The sequence below is a fragment of the Zerene cesonia genome, chromosome 25, assembly GCF_012273895.1.
Source record: "Zerene cesonia ecotype Mississippi chromosome 25, Zerene_cesonia_1.1, whole genome shotgun sequence".
In the NCBI taxonomy this organism is placed as follows: Eukaryota; Metazoa; Arthropoda; class Insecta; order Lepidoptera; family Pieridae; genus Zerene; species Zerene cesonia.
Window position 1 is genome coordinate 5,855,033 of NC_052126.1, and position 23,809 is coordinate 5,878,841.

A 23,809-nucleotide genomic window follows, 5' to 3' on the forward strand; every position below is an offset into this window, starting at 1 on the left:
TTACCTACATGAAAAACGTTTCCGCTCAATTTGTTGACGTATTATTTTGTAACCAGTTTTATTTCAATTCTATAATCCTTCGTGGATTTGGTTTGAAACGTTATAACTGACTTTTTGTAGTGAATGCACATTTATGCGTAGGTTTAATGTATTAAGATGGAAGCCCGTATCTTCTTTCTCATCCCTCCAACAACAACTGCCCTCTCTACAAATATTTATGGGCGGTGGTAGCCGCTTACTATCAGGTGAGCCAGTAGTTCAGTTGCCCGCTATGACATAAGAAGGTATTTATCATTCATAGTCTCACAAACAATTAGACGCTCGGTTCGGCTTCGCCCGGATATCAAGATTCCTATATTATCCCAAAGGAGCATTTAATCGGGATACTATCCTATCACCCAAGTGAGCTCATAACCTGTCTGTATATCAAATTTCATTAAAATCCGTTCGGTCGTTTCAGCTTGTTCGACGGGCAAAACATCCAAACGAACAAACTTTCACATTTATAATATAAGTGGGATTAAAAGTCGTCAATTTCCATCGCCTACAACAGTCGCAAAAGAAAAGCAACTTTCCCATATAACTATCATCATCATCATCATTAGCCCATAGCCTCTCTCCAAGTGCGGGTTGGCAGATGTCAAATATCGTCGAACTTTTGATTCTAGGGCATGCCGGTTTCCTCACGATGTTTTCCTTCACCCTTTTAAGCAGTGGAGATGTTATCCACATATGGTGCAGATAGATTGAAAAATCAATTTATTTCCTGCACGCTCAAACCCCAGCTCATCGACTTTGAAGTCCGAGGTTTTCACCACTGAGCCACCACATAACTATAACGCTGCGTAACGCATACTGTACAATCGCTCGGAGAAAAACAATGCAACCCTCAACAATGAGTATAATCACGTGGAAAATGCACTTCACTGGAGCAAATGCTGATTACCATTTGAATTGTTTGCGATGGGAATCATTTTCAGAAGCCCGTATGTTTAGTGGTTAAAGATATCGACTTCACGACTTTCGTTTACAGTCGACGAATATCATCATCATCATCATCATCATCACCATCATCATCATCATCATCATCATCGTCATCATCATCATCATTATCAGCCCATATATGTTCCCACTGTTGGGACACAGATTTCCTATGAGGGTTCAAGCCATAATAATCCACCACGCTGGCCAAGTGCGGGTTGGCAGATGTAACATGTCAACGAACTTTTGATTCTTCGACATGCCGGTTTCCTCACGATGTTTTCCTTCACCGTTTGATAATGTGTAATGATATATTGATTTGCCTTCCCACTATAATTAAAAAGTCAGGATTTGTAACTCGCGTGTGCTTTTACATAGTTTTTGTCCATTAGTCGGTAAAAAATCGGTACATTTTATATTTAGCATTTAAATAGAGGCTAGTTAAAGTATCGCTTCATTTTAACAGTGTTTTTTCTAGATCTTTTAAATTAAAAAAAAATGGTCAAAATCCGTTCACCCAGGCAAAAGTTCTGAGGTGACAAACAAAAAATACAACCCAATTGATAACATTCACCGTTTTATGAAGTCGGTTGAAAACTTAATCAAATATAGTAAGTAAATACATAAACTGGTGAACATAGAACCTCCTCGTATTTTTAAGTTAATTTAATTTAAAGAAACTTAAATATTCTAAGCAATTACTTTTCCTACATATGATGTATTTCGACACTGAATTATTAAAAAAAGTTTAAAAAAATGTATAAAAAAACTACAAATTTTGCACGACAAAACTTAATAATAACTTAAACAAGAGTATCGGGCTTAAATCGAGCTTAATCGAGCGTAGTTCGAGCTTGAATCTTTTCGGACACTTTGCTTTATGACCTGTCTAGACTTGCTCAAAAGTGCTGAGATCTAACTATTTAGAAATATAATTTTCATGCAGCTTTTGAATATTGTGTGAGTAAAAACTTTTCATCTTGTAGATAAAGGGTTTCTCATTGTCTTGGTTTACTCGACTACCTCTAAAAGAGGTTATGTTCCTCATATCTATGTGAAAGAGCTAAATGCAATTAATTGATATATTTTTCTATGTCATAGCGCAACTGAGCTAGTGGTTCGCCTGATGGTAAGCGATCACCATCACCCATGAACAGAGTAGAGATAGTGCCTCTCTGAATGCGTTGCCCGCTTTTTAAAAGTAAGGGATAAGGAAAGGATTGATGAATGGAAAGAAGGAATGGAATGGTAAAGGTTGGGAAAAGGAAACGGCAGTCCGTCTCCCCCACTATAACCTGCTTGTTGTTATTAATAAATAAATAAATAAATAAATAAATAAATAAATAAATAAACAAATAAATAAAAAATAAAGAAATAAAAAATAAAGAAATAAGTACATAAATAAATGAATAAATAAATAATATTCCATGCATTGTTGACCCTTTTTATGTAGAATAGCCATAACATAGCCACCAATAAAATAAATAGGATTGGATCTTATTTTAAATCCATATTAGCAATTAATATTCAATGTTTCGGGGCAAAATAAATTATTATGCAAATAAGAACCCCGTTCATCCAAGTAGAAGCTAACTTACTCTAACGAACCATAATATAATTTTTAGTTTGCAATACTACTGTATATATTCAATTCCGAGCTGCTGTTATTGCATTGAAAAATGGAGAAAGGTGGCAATTGATGCAATGCAATGGCAATGAGGTCAAAATTTATTTGGCTCTTGGTGTAATGAAGATCTTTGAATCATTATGTCTGAGAAACGAACTCCAAAAAAGTATTGATGCCTATTTGTATAGGTAACTAGCTATCTGCCCGCGATTTCGCCCGTATAATCATAGAAGATATCCATGGGTATCAGATGTTTCACCACGATAAAAAGTGGTCTTATGACTGAGAAATTTTTGACGAATAGAAAATATTTGATCGGGATTCGAACCCGTGTCTTTTTGCCAAACTGTAGCAATTCTTTTGCCGACACTGACATGAAAAAATATATAACGAAATGTCTATATTTAGTGCTTATATAATACCTATTACAAATCTGTAGCTAGCTTCTCAAGCAGAATAAGAGCTATAATTTTCTTCCTGCTTTTGACACCTCTTATTGATATCGCGCGAAAGAAAATACGTTATATTTTTACAAGTTATCTTTAAAAGAAAATGTTAAATGAGATCTTATTAAGTTTTACAAGAAATAACTTGTTTACGATAATCTGTTTAATACAATGCTGTTTGTTAATGTTTTTATATTATCGTGTATCGCATATTTTAAGAGCATATACTATGTTTTAACATCTTAAATAACCTGGCTTCAGCCGAGACTTTCATAACTAAATTATGTCATTGATCATCTGAGCATTATTTTATCTTAAAACTAGCTTTATATCAATTAGTTTAAAAACGTTTATGAAGCATTGAAATACTATTAAATTGATGAAAATATAACCATATATATTTTTTTTTTTTTGTTAAAACCAATCCATGGTAGTAATGAAAACCTCGGTTTTAAATTAGGTAAGTCGAAGGTTCGAGACCAGGCGAGCGTGCAGGAAATAAATTGATTTTTTAATTTATCTGCGCATTATCGCCACCGCGAAACGGTTAAGGAAAACATCGTGAGAAAAACGGCATGTCCAAGACTCAAAAATTGGACATGTGATACCTACCAACCCGCACTTGGCCAGCGTGTTGGATTATGGCCTGAAACATCATAGGAGACCTGTGTCCCAGCAGTGGGAACATATGGGCTGAAGATAGATATAATTCCACGACTAAAATAACAACTACTACGCCACTGCGACTTGATAAAAATATGGAATAATATATGCCCCAATCAAGATTGGCACAAGGAAAGACAATGAATAAAAATGTATATTTTTAATACAGTCAGCCAGTGCAAATAGCAAGCGAGTCAGAAGCTATACTTTTTCTTAATTTTGTCGTTCAATCAATCAATCAAAAACTCTTATTGTGCACCTTTACAAGAAGAGTACAAACAGGAAATAAATAAAATCAGCAGTATGAAGAGCACAATAGGCGGTCTTATCGCTTAAGCAGACGTTATATCTAAACGTTTTTGTTTCTATTTTATTCGCTTGCTTCCGAACGTGTACATAGAAATTCGGATGTAATTGTTGGATGTCAGTTGTTAAAATTGCGCGTTTGGTAAATTCTATGGTTCTAATGTTGAAGCAATAATTAAACTAAAAGGATACACTTCCCATTCTCAGTAATATTAAAAATTTGTTTACATTCTAAAACAATGCAGCGAAATTATAAGTTACATGAATTACCACATAAAAAAGAAATACCGTAAATCTTTATCACATCCCCTGTCTGTTATATGCGATCAAAGCATTTCCAGCGGTCTACCTCTGCAAATGTTTATGGGCGGTGGTCGTTTACCATCCGGCTAACCAACTCGATTGCTCGCTCCAACGAAAAACACCCTCCAAAATAAACATAAATGAAAATTTTGTGTATAAACGTGTGAATATCTGTAACTTATTTCCCTCCACACATCTTTGTATGACGCATTCCTTACAATTATGAGTCAGCCAGTCACTATGGTAATGTAAACGCATCGTTTATCCAACGAATCGTCATAAAGTTTTATGTTTCGCCTTGCCTCGTCTGCGTGTTGTTATATATAGTGGTAATTGAAGGAAACAGGCGTGGGGACTGACTAAATTGTTATATACGTGAGCATTTTTGTTGAAAAGGAAAAGAGATTTTTGTATGTGGTAGTCGAGCACGCTTCGGCACGAATTGGGCCAACTCGCACCGGGGAAGTACCACACCCCCACAGAAGACCGGCGTGAAATAGCATTCTGCTGTGTTTCGTTCGGTGAGTGGGGGAGCCGGAGGCCCATATCCTTCCTTACCCTTCCCAGTCCTTTCCTTTATTCCTATCTCCAATCCTTTCTTAATCCCTTCCCACAAAGTCGGAAATCCATTTATAGAGGCGTAACGTCTGCAATGGACCTTATCAAGTCAAGCCCCCACCAAGTCGGACTAAGAAAATAGCGGCACGACTATACCACACTTTTCTCGAGGTGTAATCCAGGCCACAAACTAAAGCTTAGATGATGTTCTGTAACGGTTGTAGGTTTGTAATTTAAAAGTGAATAAATAGGAGCTAGTGAATGCTTTTTTGACGAGTTCAAAAACGAGGAAGTGTCCAAATTGGACTGTATTTTTTGTGTTTTTACACGCTTTTTATTAGCTTCACCTGTATGTTTGTATGTTTGTATGTTTGTTTGTATGTTTGTTTGTATGTTTGTTTGTATGTTTGTTTGTAACCGACTTCTTTGGGCGCGATTTTGACCCACTTTAAACGGCCAGATTTCGTTCAAACTTTGTAGATTTATTGAGGACCGATGACAATACACTAATTTGATAAAATTATTCCATTTTTCAAAGCGTGTTTTTTTAGTTTTTTTAAACTATTATTTATTTACTTCATTACTTACTGGATGAAACGATTTTGACGATTCCTCTTTTGTCCCTTCCGCGTGGTCCCGTTTAAATTTGGTCTAGTTCTGACAATTTTAATGCGATTTAGCATTTGTTGAAAATTGTTCTTATTTAAAAAAAATCTACAAATCTAAAATGCAGTTCCTTATAAGTCATCATAATACAACATTAAAATTTGACATTTACCACAGTAATTAAAATTAGTAAGCGATAATAACTAACCTACTTCTTAGTATTTTCTTGTGTTTGATTTTACGCGAGTATTATATATTTAGAAATTAAAAACTTTTTAACGGATTTTAAGCGTGGTCATGAGTCTCCCCGTGACCACGCTCGCTGTAGTGTTCGAAACGTCGGGTTAATAATATAATGAATAAATCGCGTTTAAAATCCGTTAAGAAGTTTTTAATTTCTAAACCTACTTCTTTTTAAATTATATATTCTGCATTGCGTTTAAATTTGCACAGCACATTATAAAGATAAACCGTTTTGTTTGCATCAAAAACGACTCATTATAAGGCTGACCACGAGCATGCAGTCATAAATTAGAATAATTAAACGCAACCGGTACAAGAACGTGAGTTTAGCTCTAAATGTGCGCTGGATGGTTGACTAAATAAATGGCTTCTGAGAGAAATCAATCTGAATATAAGCAGTGGACCTTAAACTGCAATGGAGTTGCTGGTGTAGACAAGACGAGAACAAAAAATTACAGTCAGTCTAATTATCAAAAACATTTTATTACAGACTTATATAACTTTTGTTTATTGTTTTTTTATAACTGTAAGAGTTTTAACTGGACAAACACATTTTCGCATCTTGGGCAGGGATGAATCCTGATGCTCCTGAACTAAATAGGCTTGGATGAATTTTCAAAAAGACGATGGACGTATTTTGTAGTGCTTTTAACTTTTTTATTTATCGGTACATTTTTATACCTATTGTATTAAAATGCATGGATAAAAATGATAATTAAAAATCGGTAATTAACATTAAAATTACGCAAGGTAGCTGCAATATGCAACCATAATTTTAAAGGTTTTTAAAATAGAATTTTGATCGCTAACAAAGTACTAGAAGTCTATAAGTCTATATACATAATTTATACCAGTGAATGTAGTGTAATTAATGGCTATTAATTATTATTAATCGATAGATGGATGGCCATACATAATGGCGCTATTTGTGGCAACAATGACGCATAGGTTACCATTTGGTAACATATAGCATTAGTATGAAATGTGGTGACATAGAATCAGTATTCAAAATGACTTTTTTTAAATAATGGAATTCAAACGCGATTTACTCTTTGCTAGCTTCTAGCTCCGGTCGCGTAGTGAAAACATAAATCTGCTGAAAGACTGTATCAGTTTTGCCCTCTTAGTTGTCTAGCTTAGTCTTGTCTCGGGTCTCAAACTATCTTAGTAGTAAATTTCATCTAAATCGGTTCAGCGGTTTAGGCGTGAGGAAGAAACAAACAGACGGAGGGATGATATGCTCGGCGCTCGCTGTGGTGTTCATTGACCCTATGTTGATCCTGACGACTAATCTCCAGTAAGGCTTACCACCAGCACAGAAGATCTATTACAATGGTATACAAATAATAAACAGCACAAGTGGCACTCGACATTCCATCACTCGTAGTCTTTTACGTCAATTAATTGATAAATGCAAGAGCCTGAATTCAAATTTAGGCTGAGACATAGGCGAGGCAATAGAGGAAAGCGGTTTTAATATTTTTTTCAAACTCAAACTCAGGCATTTGTTTATACAATAAGACTTGTTATAAACGTGCTTTTGAATCGTTATTTTTAACATTTGCCACCGGTTCGATAAGCAGGGTGATGGGAATGCCTATAGCGGTAGGCCTAGACGGTTTCTAGGCTAGACCAAGCTCTGAATAAAGAAAAAAGGAACCACTTTATTAAATACTACACCAGCGTATATCTTTTATTAGCATAATCTACAATAACGAACTATTTAAAAATAACACCTTCAAACATTCTGAACCCAGCCAATTTAAAATGCAAACCAGCTTTCAAATATTAAAAGATAGAAGGAAACATTTTATTTGACCTCACTCAAAAAACTTAGCGTCAAATTTGTTTACTAATGATGTCTATCCTGATATAAAGAAAAACTAATGTATTCAATTCTGTATCTCCACATTATTGTAATATATAAAAAAATTATCTCACTTTTAATATAAGCACAGGCTTACCTTAGCAATTAGTGACTACCCAAAGTGCTTAGCTGTTCAAACTCCTCACAAATCTATCAAATCCGATAAAATGGTATTGGATCAAAGGTCGTTTACCACGGCTATGTTACAGATATCTTTAATCTTTATTAGTACCGATTTAACATCCCTGCTAATCGCTACTAATATTATAAACGCGAAAAGATCTCCGTTTGTCTCTTAACGCCTGAACTACTGAGCCGATTGGGATAAAAGGTATAAATATATAGTTTGTGACTCGAGAAAAGATCAACCCCTGACTTTTCGCTTTTAAGTCCGAGGTCCTAACCACTCAGCCACCACTGCTCATAATAAATATAAGGTTTTGTTTAAAGAAACAAATAGGAGAAATAATTCATTAGATATGGCGTTTAATTCTGTTTAAACTACAACTGCACACATAATTAAATGAGATAGTAATGAACTTTTGTTTTGAAATGAAAGACGGCAATGAACTTCAAATGTGATTTATTATTTAAGTATTTAATTAACATTACTGATATAAAAGCGAGCAGAAGTTTGTATTATGAGTCATGAACAAACAGTAATAACTGCTCTTATGTCTGATATACTATTCTATTGTTAGTTTGAAAGAAGAAACAAATATATAATAAGTTATGTTTAAGTTTAATAGTTTATTGATTTAGAGGAGGAGGCTCGTTTCTTTTTTCTCTTCCTTCCCAGTCTATTCCTTCTTTGCAGTCGTCAATTTTTTTCTTGTCCTACACCTCATAAAAGCTGAAAGCGTATTTGCAGAAACACTACTTCTACGTATGTAAGGGACGAATGACAGGAGCCCGATATGGCATAAAAAAGTTAAGGAAGAGAAAATTATTTACGAGCTTATTTAGTTTTTGGTTTTAAGGTTTTTAACAGCAATTGCTGAGATACTGATTAATTTTTAGTCCCATTTCTTAACTACTATTATAATTACGGAAGTTGATTTATTGGTTTGTTTGTTTGTCTTATTTCTCGTCACAACGGAAAGATCATATGACATGACTTTGTCCGGCGATAGCAACGTGGCTAATGATATAGACTACTTGAAATCACGGTGATACATCCTACCTATGGAAATTTCCTTTGACTACGCAAGGAAAGCTGCGTAGTACTACTGCGTAGTCTATATATAATTAAATTATTTATGTTAATTGTTCATGCTTATTTTATTTTTATTGCATCGATTTGAACCATTCCTAGATTGCAAACAAATTTTTATTTCGAAACCAATTCTCGAACGAATCAACAATTAATACGACTGTAGTATTGTGTATTTGTTACGATATGATATTATTATGATACGTTAGTAAACAGCAAATTATTCTGAAGTAATTTTAAAGTTATAAACCACGGATACCTCTATCACTGCGCGGTCTATCTATAACTTTGCGTTACGACCCACTATTTCGAGTTTGTTTCGCTTCGACCACACTTTGGCTAATTTATTCTTGACCTGCCCGACTTGCTGCCCATTTGAAGTTGTATACTCTAGTTCATAGTTTCCTCTGTGTTTTGCATTTCATTTTGATATTGAAGAGTTATCTTTGAATCCGTGAAAATTTAATTATGATCTTGTGTTGTTTGAAATAATTGAATCGTAAAGGTTGCAAAAAATCGTAAATTATGTATTGGGCAAGTAAGTTAAGGAACAGTAGTTAGATTATAATGATTTAGAATGAGTTATTTAGACTTATTTATTAGGTAATAAATACTGTTTCAATTATTACAACCCGAACCGGAGGCCCATCTCTTATTCTTTATTATATAGAAGCGGGCAGCACAATTGCACAGGCGCTACCTTCGACAATGTTTATAGATTTAACATTATAATGTACAGATAATCATTTATGATGAGAAAATAAATAAATACCTATTTAAATATATAGGCGTTGGTGATCGCTTACCATCAGTTCAACCACCAGCTCAGTTACCCGCTATGAGATAAAAAAGCTAAGCAATGCAAATCTTAGAGATATACGTATGGATTTTGTTACCGAGCGAGGATATTAAAATAAACAGGACAAAGAATCTATGTATTTTGTCAAACGAATTTTCAGTGTGGTTCACAAAGACAATTTTACCTGGAACGTCTTCAAAAGGATCCCCGAAACGATATCTCCAAGAATACTCCAAGTCTTAAAAACTGCATTCTCACACGGAATAAAATGGCCGTTCCTTGCGCATACATTTTGCCGGGAAATACAAAAATATACAGCAGCTGAGACCTTTTTATTTGCAAGTCGGGCTGCAGTCGAAGTAGCAGCTCATTCATTTTAAAGTTTTCCCTATTTTTAAACCATTTTGTTTACTGCGTTTGTACGTAGACGGAATTGGATTTCTCAATGAGTGTTCGGTTGAAAATATGGATACATTTCTCTTCAAGAATTGACGATACACAAAATTAACTGACTTCCAAACACAAAAAGGGTCATCGGCTTTAAATCGATGAGTGGGTAGCGCTTATTGTTATGTTAATATATGTTTCGCTTTTAAATGGTTCTGAAGTTGGTTCAGGTTTTTTAACATAATTTTTTAAAGATATATGGCTTATAAGGTGCTATTAGCGGCAATTAACTAGCCCTAACCTACTTACTAGCCCTAGTCTAACTAGCCCTGGCACCTAACTACTGAATGAAACATGCGTAGGTATTCCGTAGCGTATCTATAGTTCCGTTTAAAGTGCGTGGGAAAAGGGAGCGTGGTGGGGTTTAGTTAGTAAGAATCCGATATAAACCACCGCCCCTTCCCCAGCTGTGGGTGTTCTAACCCCTTAACACGGCTAGGTAGCGAATTTTAATCCCAGCAGGTACAGCAAGTCAAGAGGGAGAACAATAAATACCTCTACTTTTATTATTCATTATTACTCAACAATCATACCATATCATAAATGCGAAAGTTTGTAAGGATGTGTGTGTGTTTATTGCTCTTTCACGCAAAAACTACTGAACCAATTGCAATGAAATTTGATGCGTAGACAGCTGGGCAACTGGAATAACATATAGGCAACTTTTTATCACGATATTCCTATGGGATACGGACTTACGCGGGTGAAACCGTCGGGCGCAGCTAGTCATACCATAATTTTAAATTCTGTAAACTACATTAGATTTATAGATGCAGAAAGATTTCTCCATTCAAAATGAGGTTAAGTAATTAATAATTATTCTAGTCTATATATACTTAGTTTACTTAACTTAGGCACTATGTACTACGAGATCTTGGGGGCCTGGTGACCCGTAAAACAAGTATTTTATACTTATCTCGGGCACCAGTCTCTCACAAAAATGTTAGTAATAAGCAATAGATTTAACAATATATTGTACAAATACACATTTGAGATGAGAAAATAAATAAATAAATAAAATTATTAGATTACTAAATAGTTTCTGTGTACCTTCAAAAAATTTGTGCACAAACTCTCATTTACTTCGAACATTTAAGTCTATTCTTCCAAAGATTGATTATTATAAAGACATCACAACTACCAAGTCCCAAGAAGGTCAGTAAAATTCGCTGATCGTTAAATTTGTAAACAACCGTACCCTTAAACAAAACGTAATTGGACACAGCTTGGCAATTATAACGTTTAATAGCTTCTAGAAAATTGTTTATTTTGCTTTATTTATTAAGCAATAAACATCTTTAACAATGGGCAATCACTGAACATTATTTATTCAATAAATTGGCCTTGATTAATTGTTCAATATATATTTTTAACTAATCACTTTCAACATAAAACTAAATCGCATTCAAGTTGTCGGAAGTAGACCAAATTCTGATGGGACCGCACGGAAGACATCAAAGCCTTTAAATATATAAAGAATCATCAAAATCAGTGTTCCCGTCGAAGTTTTAAGGTAACATACCAAAAAAAAAAAGCATTTGCAAGCACTTACAACTCTTGCACTCTTCTCCTTTTTTGAAATCGGTTGAAATGTAGCTGAAATGAGCAAGAAGTAGCTAGTAATTCAGACCATATGCTATAGATTATGGACCTTTATACCAAATTTATAATTACCATCACTTGTTTTAAGGTGAAAGAGTAACAAACATCCAAATTAATAGGATGCAAACATTCGTGTTAATAACATTAGATAATACATTTTCAGACCTTCAGACGCTTCAGACCTTTAGCTATCATCCCATTAAATCACGTCTACAACATTTGATCGTATTTACTGCATGTTTTCGACTAAAGAAAGCATATTGAGGAATAATAAATAACTAGAGATTGCGCCTTATTTGCGTATAATGTTTGATTTGCGTCTAATGTTTCTAAGCCATCCCCAGTCAATTCCTTTTTCCCGTTGTCTATCCTAACCTTATCCCTTAACCCATTAAAGCGGGCAGCGCATTCGTAGAGGCACTACCACTACGAATGTTCGGGTGGTGATCGCTTACCAACAGGCGAACCATCAGCTCAGTTGTCCGCTATGTCATAAAACGTTTATTATACAGCTAGTAGTCGTCGCTGTTGCATTGAGAATTAATATTATTCCATTCTTACGTAGTATCAAAATACAATCTCGCGACCTTGTAGCATGAATCTTGTCGGTATGTCTATACATACCTAACAATAAACTGAATTGATAATGATTCATTAATTCCTGCATAATTATTCACGTCGCTCCAAACATCCAATTGAGAATTCGGTACATTGTGGAGTCAACTACCCCTAACCGCAAAACTTAGCTAGTTTTGAGAGATTAATTACAAAGGGTGTTTTAGCAGAACCTTCGAGACAAAAAGACGCTTTGTTTTGTTGCTATCTATGGGCAAAAGCGACAACATTTGTATGTGGAAGTCAAGCACGCTTCGGCACGAATTGGGCCAAGTCGCCATCCTTTATTAATCTCTTTCCAATTTATAGTCTGCAATCCATTTGTAGATTGAACCCAAATATTCATGGGTGGTAGCAGTGGGTGGTAGCGCTAACCATCAGGCGATCCACCAGCTCCATTGCCGATTGACTAAAACAGAGTTGGGAGTAATGGTCTCAAAAAGACAAAGAAGACTGGTCGCAAGGTAGTCAGAAAGTCTCTTATAACATATGTGAATGAATGAATGTTTTTCATAATTCACTTGATATATTTGAATAAATGTAAACAAACAAAGGAAAACTCGATACTGAACCAAATAGCATATTTATATACATGTACAATAACCCAATTTCTTACACTAATTCATTTATATGGAACGATTTTACGAGGTCGTATATTATTACAGCCCCCATAACAGTTCTATCTTCAAAAAATACAAGGAATCTATTATCCACGCAACATCGTAAAAGTATGTTACCATAAAAACAGAAAAACAATCGTTCAATGCGTAATCTATTATATGTATGTTAATGTATAAGCACTAATTACTAAATAAAACCTCTTTAACAATGAGATTTCTTTCTAGGGCGTTATGATCGATGTTCATTGTTCATACTGTTTCTATGATAACTGTTTGTCTGAGTGCTTTTTGTTGAATTGATTGTCCATTTCTGCTATCTCTTCATATTTCATGTTTGTAACAATATTTTAATCATATATTTTCTAGGCTTTTAGGGTTTCGGCAGGCCAGGCGGTTTGGCAGATGTCACATGTGGTCGAACTTTTGATTCTAGGACATGGTGGATACCTTACGTTGTTGTCTTTCACCATTCATACATACATTATGTGAATAACGCACGGATCAATTGTAAAATCAATTAACATCCTGTACGGTCTCAGTCTCCCCGATACCACGCTCGCTGTAAAGTGCTCGAAACGTCGGTTTAAAATCTGTTAAAAAGTTTTTAATTTCTATCCTGTAAGGTCGTTTGGTGTAAAGTATATAAAAAAGTAGGCGTGTACGTGTAAATATATAGAAAGTTTCAATTATAAATTTTTCATGCTCGCCTAGCCTTGTTCCAAATACAAATATTCATTAAGAATACTAGGTTCTTTTGTCTATCGGTACAAAGCTCACAGATGCAAGCCAGTATATAAGTGTATAATCTTTGGATGCAAGTGTGACGACATTGATTGTTGAGTGGTTTTGAACCAGAGATCGTTTTAATTCAAACCAGAAAGTATATTTTTTTTATTTTGATATATATTACATGGGAGCACATCGTAGCAGCTATCAAATGAAAAATGAAAAACGTCGTAAAAATCGGCTTTACCAGTAAAAAGCTATCCTGTAATAAACACAAAAAAAATAAAAACAACTCCTCGTTTTTTGAAGTCAGTTGAGAAAAACACAATAATCTTTATTGTTTCTGAACGAAACTTGAAAATATGGTTGGTCATGTATTTCAAATAGGTACGTATTAAGTTACTTGATGGTATTAAACTATGCTTAGTTATTAATTAAGCTCACATATGATGCTTATATTACATATTTCTGTTCAAATTTATTACTCGTATATTGTTATTGTCCTTCTTGGGACTTGGTAGTTTTGATATCTTTATAATCCTACTTCATACTAATCATACTAATAATATTATAAATGCGATAGTTTGTAAGGATGTGTGTGTTTGTTACTTTTTCACGCAAAAACTGCTAAACCAATTGCAGTGAAACTTGGTACCTAGACAGCTGGACAACTATATAACATATAGGCAACTTTTTATCCCGATATTCGTACGTGACTTACGTGAAACCGCGGGGCACAGCTAGTCTATTATATTTTTGTACGTCACCAATTCCAAGAATATTAAACAAATGATCGATTTTCTTAAAGAAATTTAGGAAGCTGAAATCAGTCCCAACTAATTCGCTCTTTCAAACAAAGAAAAACCAATTAGTGTCATCCGTTCGGGTGACTATGGCGGCAGGCATGTCAAACTGTAAGTCAAACTAAAAAGTGATTCTTACAAAAGCACAGATTAAGCAATCAACCAACACATTAAATGGCGCAGTCTTTAATAACACAATTAGTTACAACAGTGTGTAAACAATCTAAAACATATAATATAATAACACAATTAGTTACAACAGTGTGAAAACAACCTAAAACATATAATATAATAACACAATTAGTTACAACAGTGTGTAAACAATCTAAAACATTTCGTATAGAATTTCGCAGTCTTCGCTCAGCAATCAGATTTTATCAACAGAATTTTCGCTAATTCCGGGCCGACGCCGCTTCCCTTGCTTGAATCTGGCAATCGCTAAATTAATTTCGGATATATCAGCGCCATTTTGTTTAACTAATCTATATTATGTATGTATACACTAGCTGCACGCCTCGGCTCCGCCCGGGTTGTTATTTATCGTAATTAAAATTATTTTAACTATCCTATCTCTCAAGTTGGATCGAACTGCACATGGTGTGCGAATTTTATTATAAGCGGTTAAGTGGTTTAGGAGTCCATTGAGGACAAACATTGTGACATATATATATATATATTACTAGCTGCACCCGGCAAACGCTGTTCTGCCTTACTCTTATCGTTTAGTGGTATGAAAAATAGATGTTAGCCGATTCTCAGACCTACCCAATATGCTTACCAAATTTCAGAGGAATCGGTCAAGCCGTTTCGGAGGAGTATAGATACTAACATTGTGACACCAGAATTTTATATATAAGATATATATACATGGAAAGGTGACGTGTTTTGAATCTGGTTTCACTGGAATTTAGCATACAATTCGTAGGTATTGTCTTGTCATTAATTTGTTATTCTACTAGCCCCGTAGACAAGGGATTAATTTATTATACAATACTTATAATTATTAATACTAAATTTAGTTAACAAATTAATTAAAACTTTTAGATAGGTAGAATTGTGTTGCTAATATTAGGATGTTTGTTGTTGTATGTCACGCAAAAACTGTTGAATAGATTTGATTGCGACTTTTTTATGTATTAGCATGCTTACCATGAACAGAGGTAGAGCCTCTGCGGATGTGCTGCCCGCTTTTAAGGGGTAGGGAGAAGGAAATCATTGACGTCTAGAAAGAAGGAATGGACTGGGACGGGTGAGGAAAACGAAACGGAAACAAGGAATCTTTACAATAATATTGCTTATAAATCAGAATAAAACATGGCCTATATAAATACTTGCTATTGCCCGAGGGTTCGTCCGCGTGGGAGTTAATAATGAATGTTTATTATTTGCTTATATGTGTAACAATGGATGTATGAAGTTATCAATAGCCTAGCCTATCCTACGAATGAACCTAAAAAATATAAATATCAATAAACATTCGAATATAAATTGTTGGATATTACTGTTGCATTTGAGACCTTATTGCTTGATATTAGAATAGTATTTTGAATCTTCCAGCCCAGAACAGATAAAAGAGATCGGAAATCATATAGTTGGTGATACTCTGAGGCCGCTTTCCTCCCAATATTTACCTCCAACACACACTACGCTCGGCACTCGCGACTTAATCGCAACTAAGGAATATCATTTTCCCTCCCTTAGTGATAGGCGAGTACATAATACAAGATAATTTAGTTGATTTTCATAATTAAAGCATGTTATATAGATTTTTTTACTATATGTATTTATTACGAGTGGTGCCCTAAGGTTTTAACCACTTACTACCTGATGTTATATAGCCTAAAGCCTTCCCAAATAAATGGGCTATCTAGCTGAAAGAATATTTCAAATCAGACCAGTAGTTCCCGTGTTCCTCTTCAATCAATCAAGCTCTTTAGCTTTATGATATCAGAATAGATTTGTTCTTTGCTCCTAGCTCCTCTTTTTCATCTTAAAAGCCAATCGCCGATCCAAGTAAGAGAGGGTGCCCTTCAAACTTCACAAAGTCTTATTGCAGTGACTTAATTAATTACCATTGTTCGAAGACAATGCTCGTCAACTCTCGACAAAACAAAATGTTAAGCTTTTGTTTTACAAACCTTCTTGTTTTATTATGAGGAAGTTCCTTAAGTCGGGTGTCTTTAACTGTTCATTTTTAAGGCGCGCTTTCGTTAGCTTTGCTTTGTATTTTGGACCTTAATCTCAAGGTATTTATGATAATTTATGTAGAACTAGCTGTTGCCCGCAGCTTCTTCAGCTTAAATTTTCATGGTACAAAATTTCCTTCCCTATTTTATCCCCTTATGGGTAGAATTTATCAAAATCCTTTCTTAGCAGATGCCTACGTCATAAATTCTATCTGAATGCCAAATTTCGGCCCGATCCGTCCAGTGCTTTGGGCTGTACGTTGATAGATCACTATGTAAAATATCTATGGAAATGTATTCTCGTGTCATAATGTTAGTTATCATACACCTCCAAAACGACTGGAACGATTCTCACGAAATTTCTTAGTATATCGGGTATGTCTGAAAATCAGCCAACATATATTTTTTATACCTCTAAATGATAAGAATCAAGCAGAACAGCGTTTGCCGGGTTAGCTAGTAAGTAATATTATAAATGCGTGTCCATATGTCTAATACGCTCTCACGGCGAAACTGCAGCACCGACTGGGATGGAATTTGGATTCAAAGTAAAGCCCAAAAAGACTTCAAACACACTCTTTTTCAAATTTATCACAAGCGTTTAAATAAAAACAAATTAGATACTTAATATTAAAAAGCCTACACTTTGTACACCACGTGTCTTCTTCTGTCGACATTTTACTGGTGATAATACAAAAAATTCACAGAAATTCGTCTCATATTTCAAGGACTTAAGCAATTAATTTCTAGGTATTTGTGGTAGCTTTTCAAATAGAAATATGAAAGTTTTCATATGCCCCTACTTATTAAAAAAATTCTATTGTGAAGATAATATTATATTTAATTGGTATGTGGTAGTCGAGCACGCTTCGGCACGAATTGGGCCAGCCCGCACCGGGGAAGTACCACACCCCCACAGAAGACATAGCATTCTGCTGTGTTTCGTTCGGTGAGTGGGGGAGCCGGAGGCCCATATCCATTTCCTTATCCTTCCCAGTCCTTTCCTTTATTCCTATCGCCAATCCTTTCTTAATCCCTTCCCAAAAAGTCGGCAATCCATTTGTAGAGGCGTAAGGTCTGCAATGGACCTTATGCCTCTCCAAATGTTCATGGGCGGTGGTAGCGCTTACCATCAGGCGTCCCACCAGCTCCATTGCCGACTGTAACATAAAAAAAAAATAAAAAAAAAATAAATAAAAAAAAAAATAAAAAAAAAATCCAAATATTTGGTTTTTTAGTTTGGTTTTAATGAAGTAATACAAAACGAACGAACGAAATAACAATAAAATAAAAAGTGACTGCTAAATAATTGTTAAACAAGTAATTCTAAGCTTAGATTACTGGATTGACAAATAATATAAATCAAAAATTTAATAAGCCAAAATAGAAACAATGTACAATTTAAACATAAATATTAAAAGTACGTTCCCTCATAGGAGGCCTGTGTCCCAGTAGTGGGAACATATAGGAGCTGATGATGATAATCATATAAATAGATGACAGAAATTATTTAAAATACCATTAATATATATATATATTGAACATACAGAATCCCTGAACTTTTTCCATTTAACACAATAATTCAGAAAGTTTTAACAAAATCGTTTTTCAAATGACTTCAAATCCTTCAAGGTGAATTCAAAGTAAAACTTTGAAACGACGTGAAATGCGTAGACTTGTAATTACAGAGTTGAATAAATTAGAAAAGTTACTGTATAGAAGCAACCCCAGCGCTGTCTCTATGAAATGTAGTTTTTAATTCTCCAATATATTCATAGATTTTTCTGACTCACAGCTGATTTTCATCCTTATTAACTACCTATAGAACTGTAAATCATTTATTTAATGTACGTACATAACGTGGCGTATATAATCACACACACTTATATATACTAACTAGCTATGTACTAACTAGCTGCGCCCCGCAGTTTCTGTCTGTATCCCGTAGGAATATTGGGATAAAAAGTTGCCTATGTGTTATTCCAGTTGTCCAGCTCTCTGCGTACCAAACTTAATTGCAATCGATTCAGTAACAAAACATACACATACATCCATCATTACAAACTTTCGCATTTATAATATTAGTAGGATAGGATAGTATATTTACATGAACCAAGTAGGTGTGTATCCGTTCATTTTTAAACAGTCGCGTAATAAAGTTATACATTCATAGACTTTTTAACTCCTGTAGCTTTTAAGGTAACGGTTTAAGCAAGTAAAACCAAATAACTAGATCCTTTTATTAGATAAAATCTTTATATGCTCATGTTCGATCTACTGCAGAGAAATATGCCTCCTTGAGGGTTCCGAGTTTACTCCACCAAGCTAGCCAAGCGCAGGTTGGCAGATGTCACATATCGTCAATTTTTCATTCTTGGACAATCCGGTTTCCACACGATGTTTTCCTTCGCCGATCCGAGCAGTAGTTAAGTGGATACTGCGCGGATAATTGAAAAATCATTTAGATGCTTCTGCCTGGTCTCGAACCCTTGACGTTTCGATTTATTTCCGAGATCCTCACCACTGAGCTATAATTTTTTCACAATATAATACATTAAACAATATTTACAACAAAATAAAACGCGAAAATGGAAATAACTTCGCCGATAATAAAAGAAAATTAAACTGAAACATTCGGCTTCCACGAACACATAGCTGAAATAATATAATGTAAGCTGTTCATACATTTATTGTAAATTAATTATATTTTGTGATACTTTCATGGATAAAAATGGCTCCATATAAAGCTGATATATTAATTATTTCATAATAATTACAAAGAGATGTGCTGATATGCATTCAATGCAAACAATGAAGTCATTAAACTTTATAATATTTAGCTGTACCTGTGTTGTGTATTATCTATTTAATATTACGAATATTTTTGACTAGGTTTCCACACGCGGCTTTGCACGCGTGATCAACAATACAACACAGCCCAGCCCCAAGATTTTACTTATAGTTCTCGTTCACGTGAGAATTTCGCATGAAAGCATATTATAATTTATCCGGTCTTAAACTATCTTTTGTAATTTCATTAAAATCGGTTCTGAAGTTTAGTTAAAGTTACTTTTACATTTGTAGATATGGACTATATATATAAAATTTTACCATTTTGAAAAATATCTTTTACTTTAACGTATTCAGTACTATGAAATAAAAATTACCTAGACTTAGCTCGAATCGTTTAAAAGAAATCAACAGAAATTCTAAATTTAACAGAAAACATGATCTTAAATCGAATAAATTGTCAGAATGGAATTCTCTATTACGCTAATGTCCTTTCCCTCACCCTTCGCAGTCCTTTCCTTATTCCTCCATCTTCGTATTTTTCTTCTTTCCTGTCGTTACCATCGCGGATGGCAATAATAAAGGATCGCAAAAGGAGAGCAAAAAGACGGGCCTCCAACTTAATAGAGCTATAATAAAAGAAAAGAAGACAGTTCTACACTGTCTCAAAGTCATTCAAATAACTGACGTCACTAGTTGTCTCTTGAAAGTTTGCGAAGCGCGCAATTGTTCTCTGTGAAAACAAGACCTTTTCAGGATTGTTTCGAAGATTAGTTTTGTATGAATAGATGGACGTGAACAGCGTCTTTATTATCGACGTCTTTAAGCAGTTGGTTTCACAAATTAACTCAATTTAGGTTATAAGGTCCGTTTATACGTGGAATAAATGAAATTATTTACCGTACATGGAAAATATCTTTGAAATATCGTCATCAACTTACACACGCTGTGAATTATTGTATTTCAATCAAGATATTACCTAGCAAGAGAGCCTGAGCCACAATCCACTGTTACAATAATGTAAAACCTACTAAATAAAGAATACTTATTTATATATTTATTATTATCAATCGTCAATCGTGATCCATAGATGTGCAGATGCGTCTGCAACGCATTTGCAGACGTACCTGCATGTAGTAGTTCAAGGCGATGGTGATCTCTTACCCCGATGGTAATCAACCACGTTGGCCTGACATAAACTTAAAAAATGATCAAGATAACATAGGTACTTTTGTACTGGTGTTGGTACTTTTTTCTCTTATTCATTAGTCAACTCGTGATCGTCTTATAATTTACTAGCTGCGCCCCGCGGCTTCACCCGCGTAAGTCCGTATCCCGTAGGAATATCGCGATAAAAAGTTTCCTATAAGTTTTTCCAGTTGTCCAGCTGTCTACGTACCAAATTTCATTGCAATCGGTTCAGTGTTTTTTGCGTGAAAGAGTAACAAACACACACACATCTTTACAAACTTTCGCTATTTTAATATTAGTAGGATAGGATAGGATTACCATAGTATCTTGTGCAATATATATGTATTGATATTCAAATATTTGAATAGAAAAATTTCACCATTCGATCCGAAGCCGACTCTTTCACCATGCTGATGCTTCAGAACATGATCCTACGAATCGCGCTGTTTCTTACCCCTCATGAATCACATTATGTAGCATAAAACAAAGTCGCTGTATCTGTTTGTTTCTATGTCCCTAAGTGTACTTTAATATTTAAAATTACGCAATTTTGATGGCGTCATTTCAATACATAGAGTTATTCATGAGAAAGGTTTATATGTGCAATAACATCTATTAAAGTCCGAATTTAACGTGTACAAAGCCGCGGACACAAGCTAGTTTTTAAATAAAATTTCTAATGTTTTCTTTCCTTGTTACAGGCGTATAGCCCGTCAGATTCGATGGAGGGAAAGCGATGCTTGTGTATCGTTTTGTTCCTGGTCCACAGCGCCATAGGAGCTGGTGAAGGCATGTATATTGTTTATACGTTTTAAGTTCATCTATCTATAATGGCAAACATTTTTCCTCAGTGACAGATCTTTAAAATTGCGAAAAATTTCATCAAATTGTCAATGCTGACTAAAATTTAGTACATTGTCTAAATTATTTGTACAATTTGTAGGCAGGTATTAAAAGCCATGCCCGGAATAACATTATAATGGTTACATACGACGGTGATGGTATCCATTATAGCAGAGATAATGAGAAATTTTGAAAAAAAATCACGGGTGGCCGAGAGGCTAGGCATTGCTGCGGTTTGGCAAACGACCCGCGAGTTCGGATCCCGCCTCGTGATCAAATTTTTTCTATTCTTTCAATATTTCTCTTTTATTGAGCATTTCATTGCTATAAAACCAAAAATCAAATTTAGTAGAGATAAATTGTTGGCACTGTACCATCTATGCCGGAGAAAGATATGGCGTACTATAAGTTATATAGCTAATATAGAAGCAAGCTATGAAGCAATTCTCTCAAAATAACAAAAAACTCGGAACCTCTGCTTGAATCGAATTTAGTACTAAATGCGTAGTAATAAGGTGTTATTACCCGTTTCAGGCTTCTCTAATAAGCATGGAATGTCAACGTCTTTTTAAATTCAAAATTCGAACACCTTTCGATATTTAGAATATGCTTCACGCACACAGTTGCGCGTGTACACGCGTTACATGTGTGTATTGACAGTTATTTCACAGCTATTTGTATGGAATTTTATAGTGATGGGCTGTGGTTTAACTAAATATGTGTATTATGTTATAGAGTAAGACCTTCACAGTTTATTTAAGCATTTTCTAATTTGCGGCCAAAGTTTATTTCGAATCATCGTGTTTTACTCGTTTTTAACCGCAGGCTCGCCATAACCGCACTCGCGGTGGATTGGATTAAATTTGTTGGAAATTTAAAGGTATATTTTTAAAAAAAGAAACTCTTTCGATATGTTTCTCTTTTGTTTAAAAAAAAAAATTACCCGTTTGAATATACATTCTTAAAGTAAAAATACAGGAACCATTAGAAATATGTTATCAGCCCTGTCGGATTTTGATCTAGTTACATAATCTATTTTATATCGTATATATTAATCAAGATTTTAGAGATTGCTAAGCTTTAATTTTTTAACAGTAGATATCATTTCTTTATTTTATTAGAAACTAATATATTATATAATTTTCAATAATAATAACTATAACATAATAATTTATTCGAAATAGTTGTAAATACATTTTCTACAGTCAAATAAAAGCGTTAACTTTTTAATCCTATATTCAAATTCAAGCCCTTGCATTATGCGACAGACATCTAACTCTAACTTAAACATTTATTTATTCAATTTGACATTTTCTTTCATTTTTTAAAAAATAATAAAATTTACATTAATCAAACATACCGAAAAGTACATAGATTTATCTAGCATATAAATAAAGTTTATTATGACATATCATCATACAGAAAGAAGAAAGGCAACACAGTTATATAATTATTATTTACTAGCTGTTCGCCCCGGTTTCGCCTATGATACGAGTATGTATATAGCCTATGTCAGTCAGTGAACATGCAGCTTTCTATAAGTGAAAGAAAAAAAATCGGCCCAGTGGTTCTTGCGTGAAAACGTTAAAAACATACAAAAGTAGAAGATTTCCTCTTTATGATATCTGTGGATTGACCACAGATTATTAAATGTTCTTCAATAGAATTCATATATGGAGATTATATGTGCAAGAGAGAAGAGCGGAGAAATATTTTTAAATACCCTCGTCAAGTTAATACTTACTGAATAAACATAGAGGTTGAGACTTTTGAATTGCATTGTGCTTTATTAATGATATGGGGAAGGTACTGATATCTTTAATACAGGTTACTCTGTTACCTAGCAAAGATATCGGTCTTGAACCTTAATTGTTTGATACCTATTTGTACTGCAACAGTGACGTACTTAGCTATAAGGTTAGGTTAAGTGTTTGATTTAATAAATAATTCGAATTTGAAACATAGAGGTTGTTGAAAACAATTGAAGTTTGACTTTGATATTATTAATGTTAATATAACTATTATTTTAAAAATTTTAATCTATAGTATTTTCTTGTGTTTGATTTTACGCGAGTATTATACATTAAGAAATTAAGGACTTTTAAACGGATTTTAAACGCGATTTATTCATTATATTATAACCCGACGGGGAGACTGTCTCCCCGTGACCAAGCTCGCTGTAAAGTGTTCGACACGTGAAACGTCTATAATTTAAATCTATTTCACTTAATAATTGAGGAACTAAATAACGAAGCATCTAGAAGCAGTTTTGAATCGTCTTAACATAGTTTTAACATTTACCACCAGTTCGGAAAGCAGTTTCTACAGAGAACAGTCTTCAGCGTTCAAAATATTTCATCGTATCGGAAAAAGT

The 23,809-nt window shown here is 34.3% G+C and overlaps 1 protein-coding gene across 1 annotated transcript in view; it reads left to right on the forward strand.

Annotated features, from left to right (window-relative positions):
• LOC119836706 (hemicentin-2-like) overlaps positions 1-23,809 on the forward strand; it is a 116,286-nt gene that overhangs the window by 58,904 nt on the left and 33,573 nt on the right. Inside the window, exon 2 of the mRNA XM_038362131.1 lies at positions 21,294-21,381. Coding sequence (XP_038218059.1) covers positions 21,315-21,381 — 67 coding nt within the window. The 5' untranslated portion in view covers positions 21,294-21,314. The remainder of the gene's footprint in view (positions 1-21,293; positions 21,382-23,809) is intronic.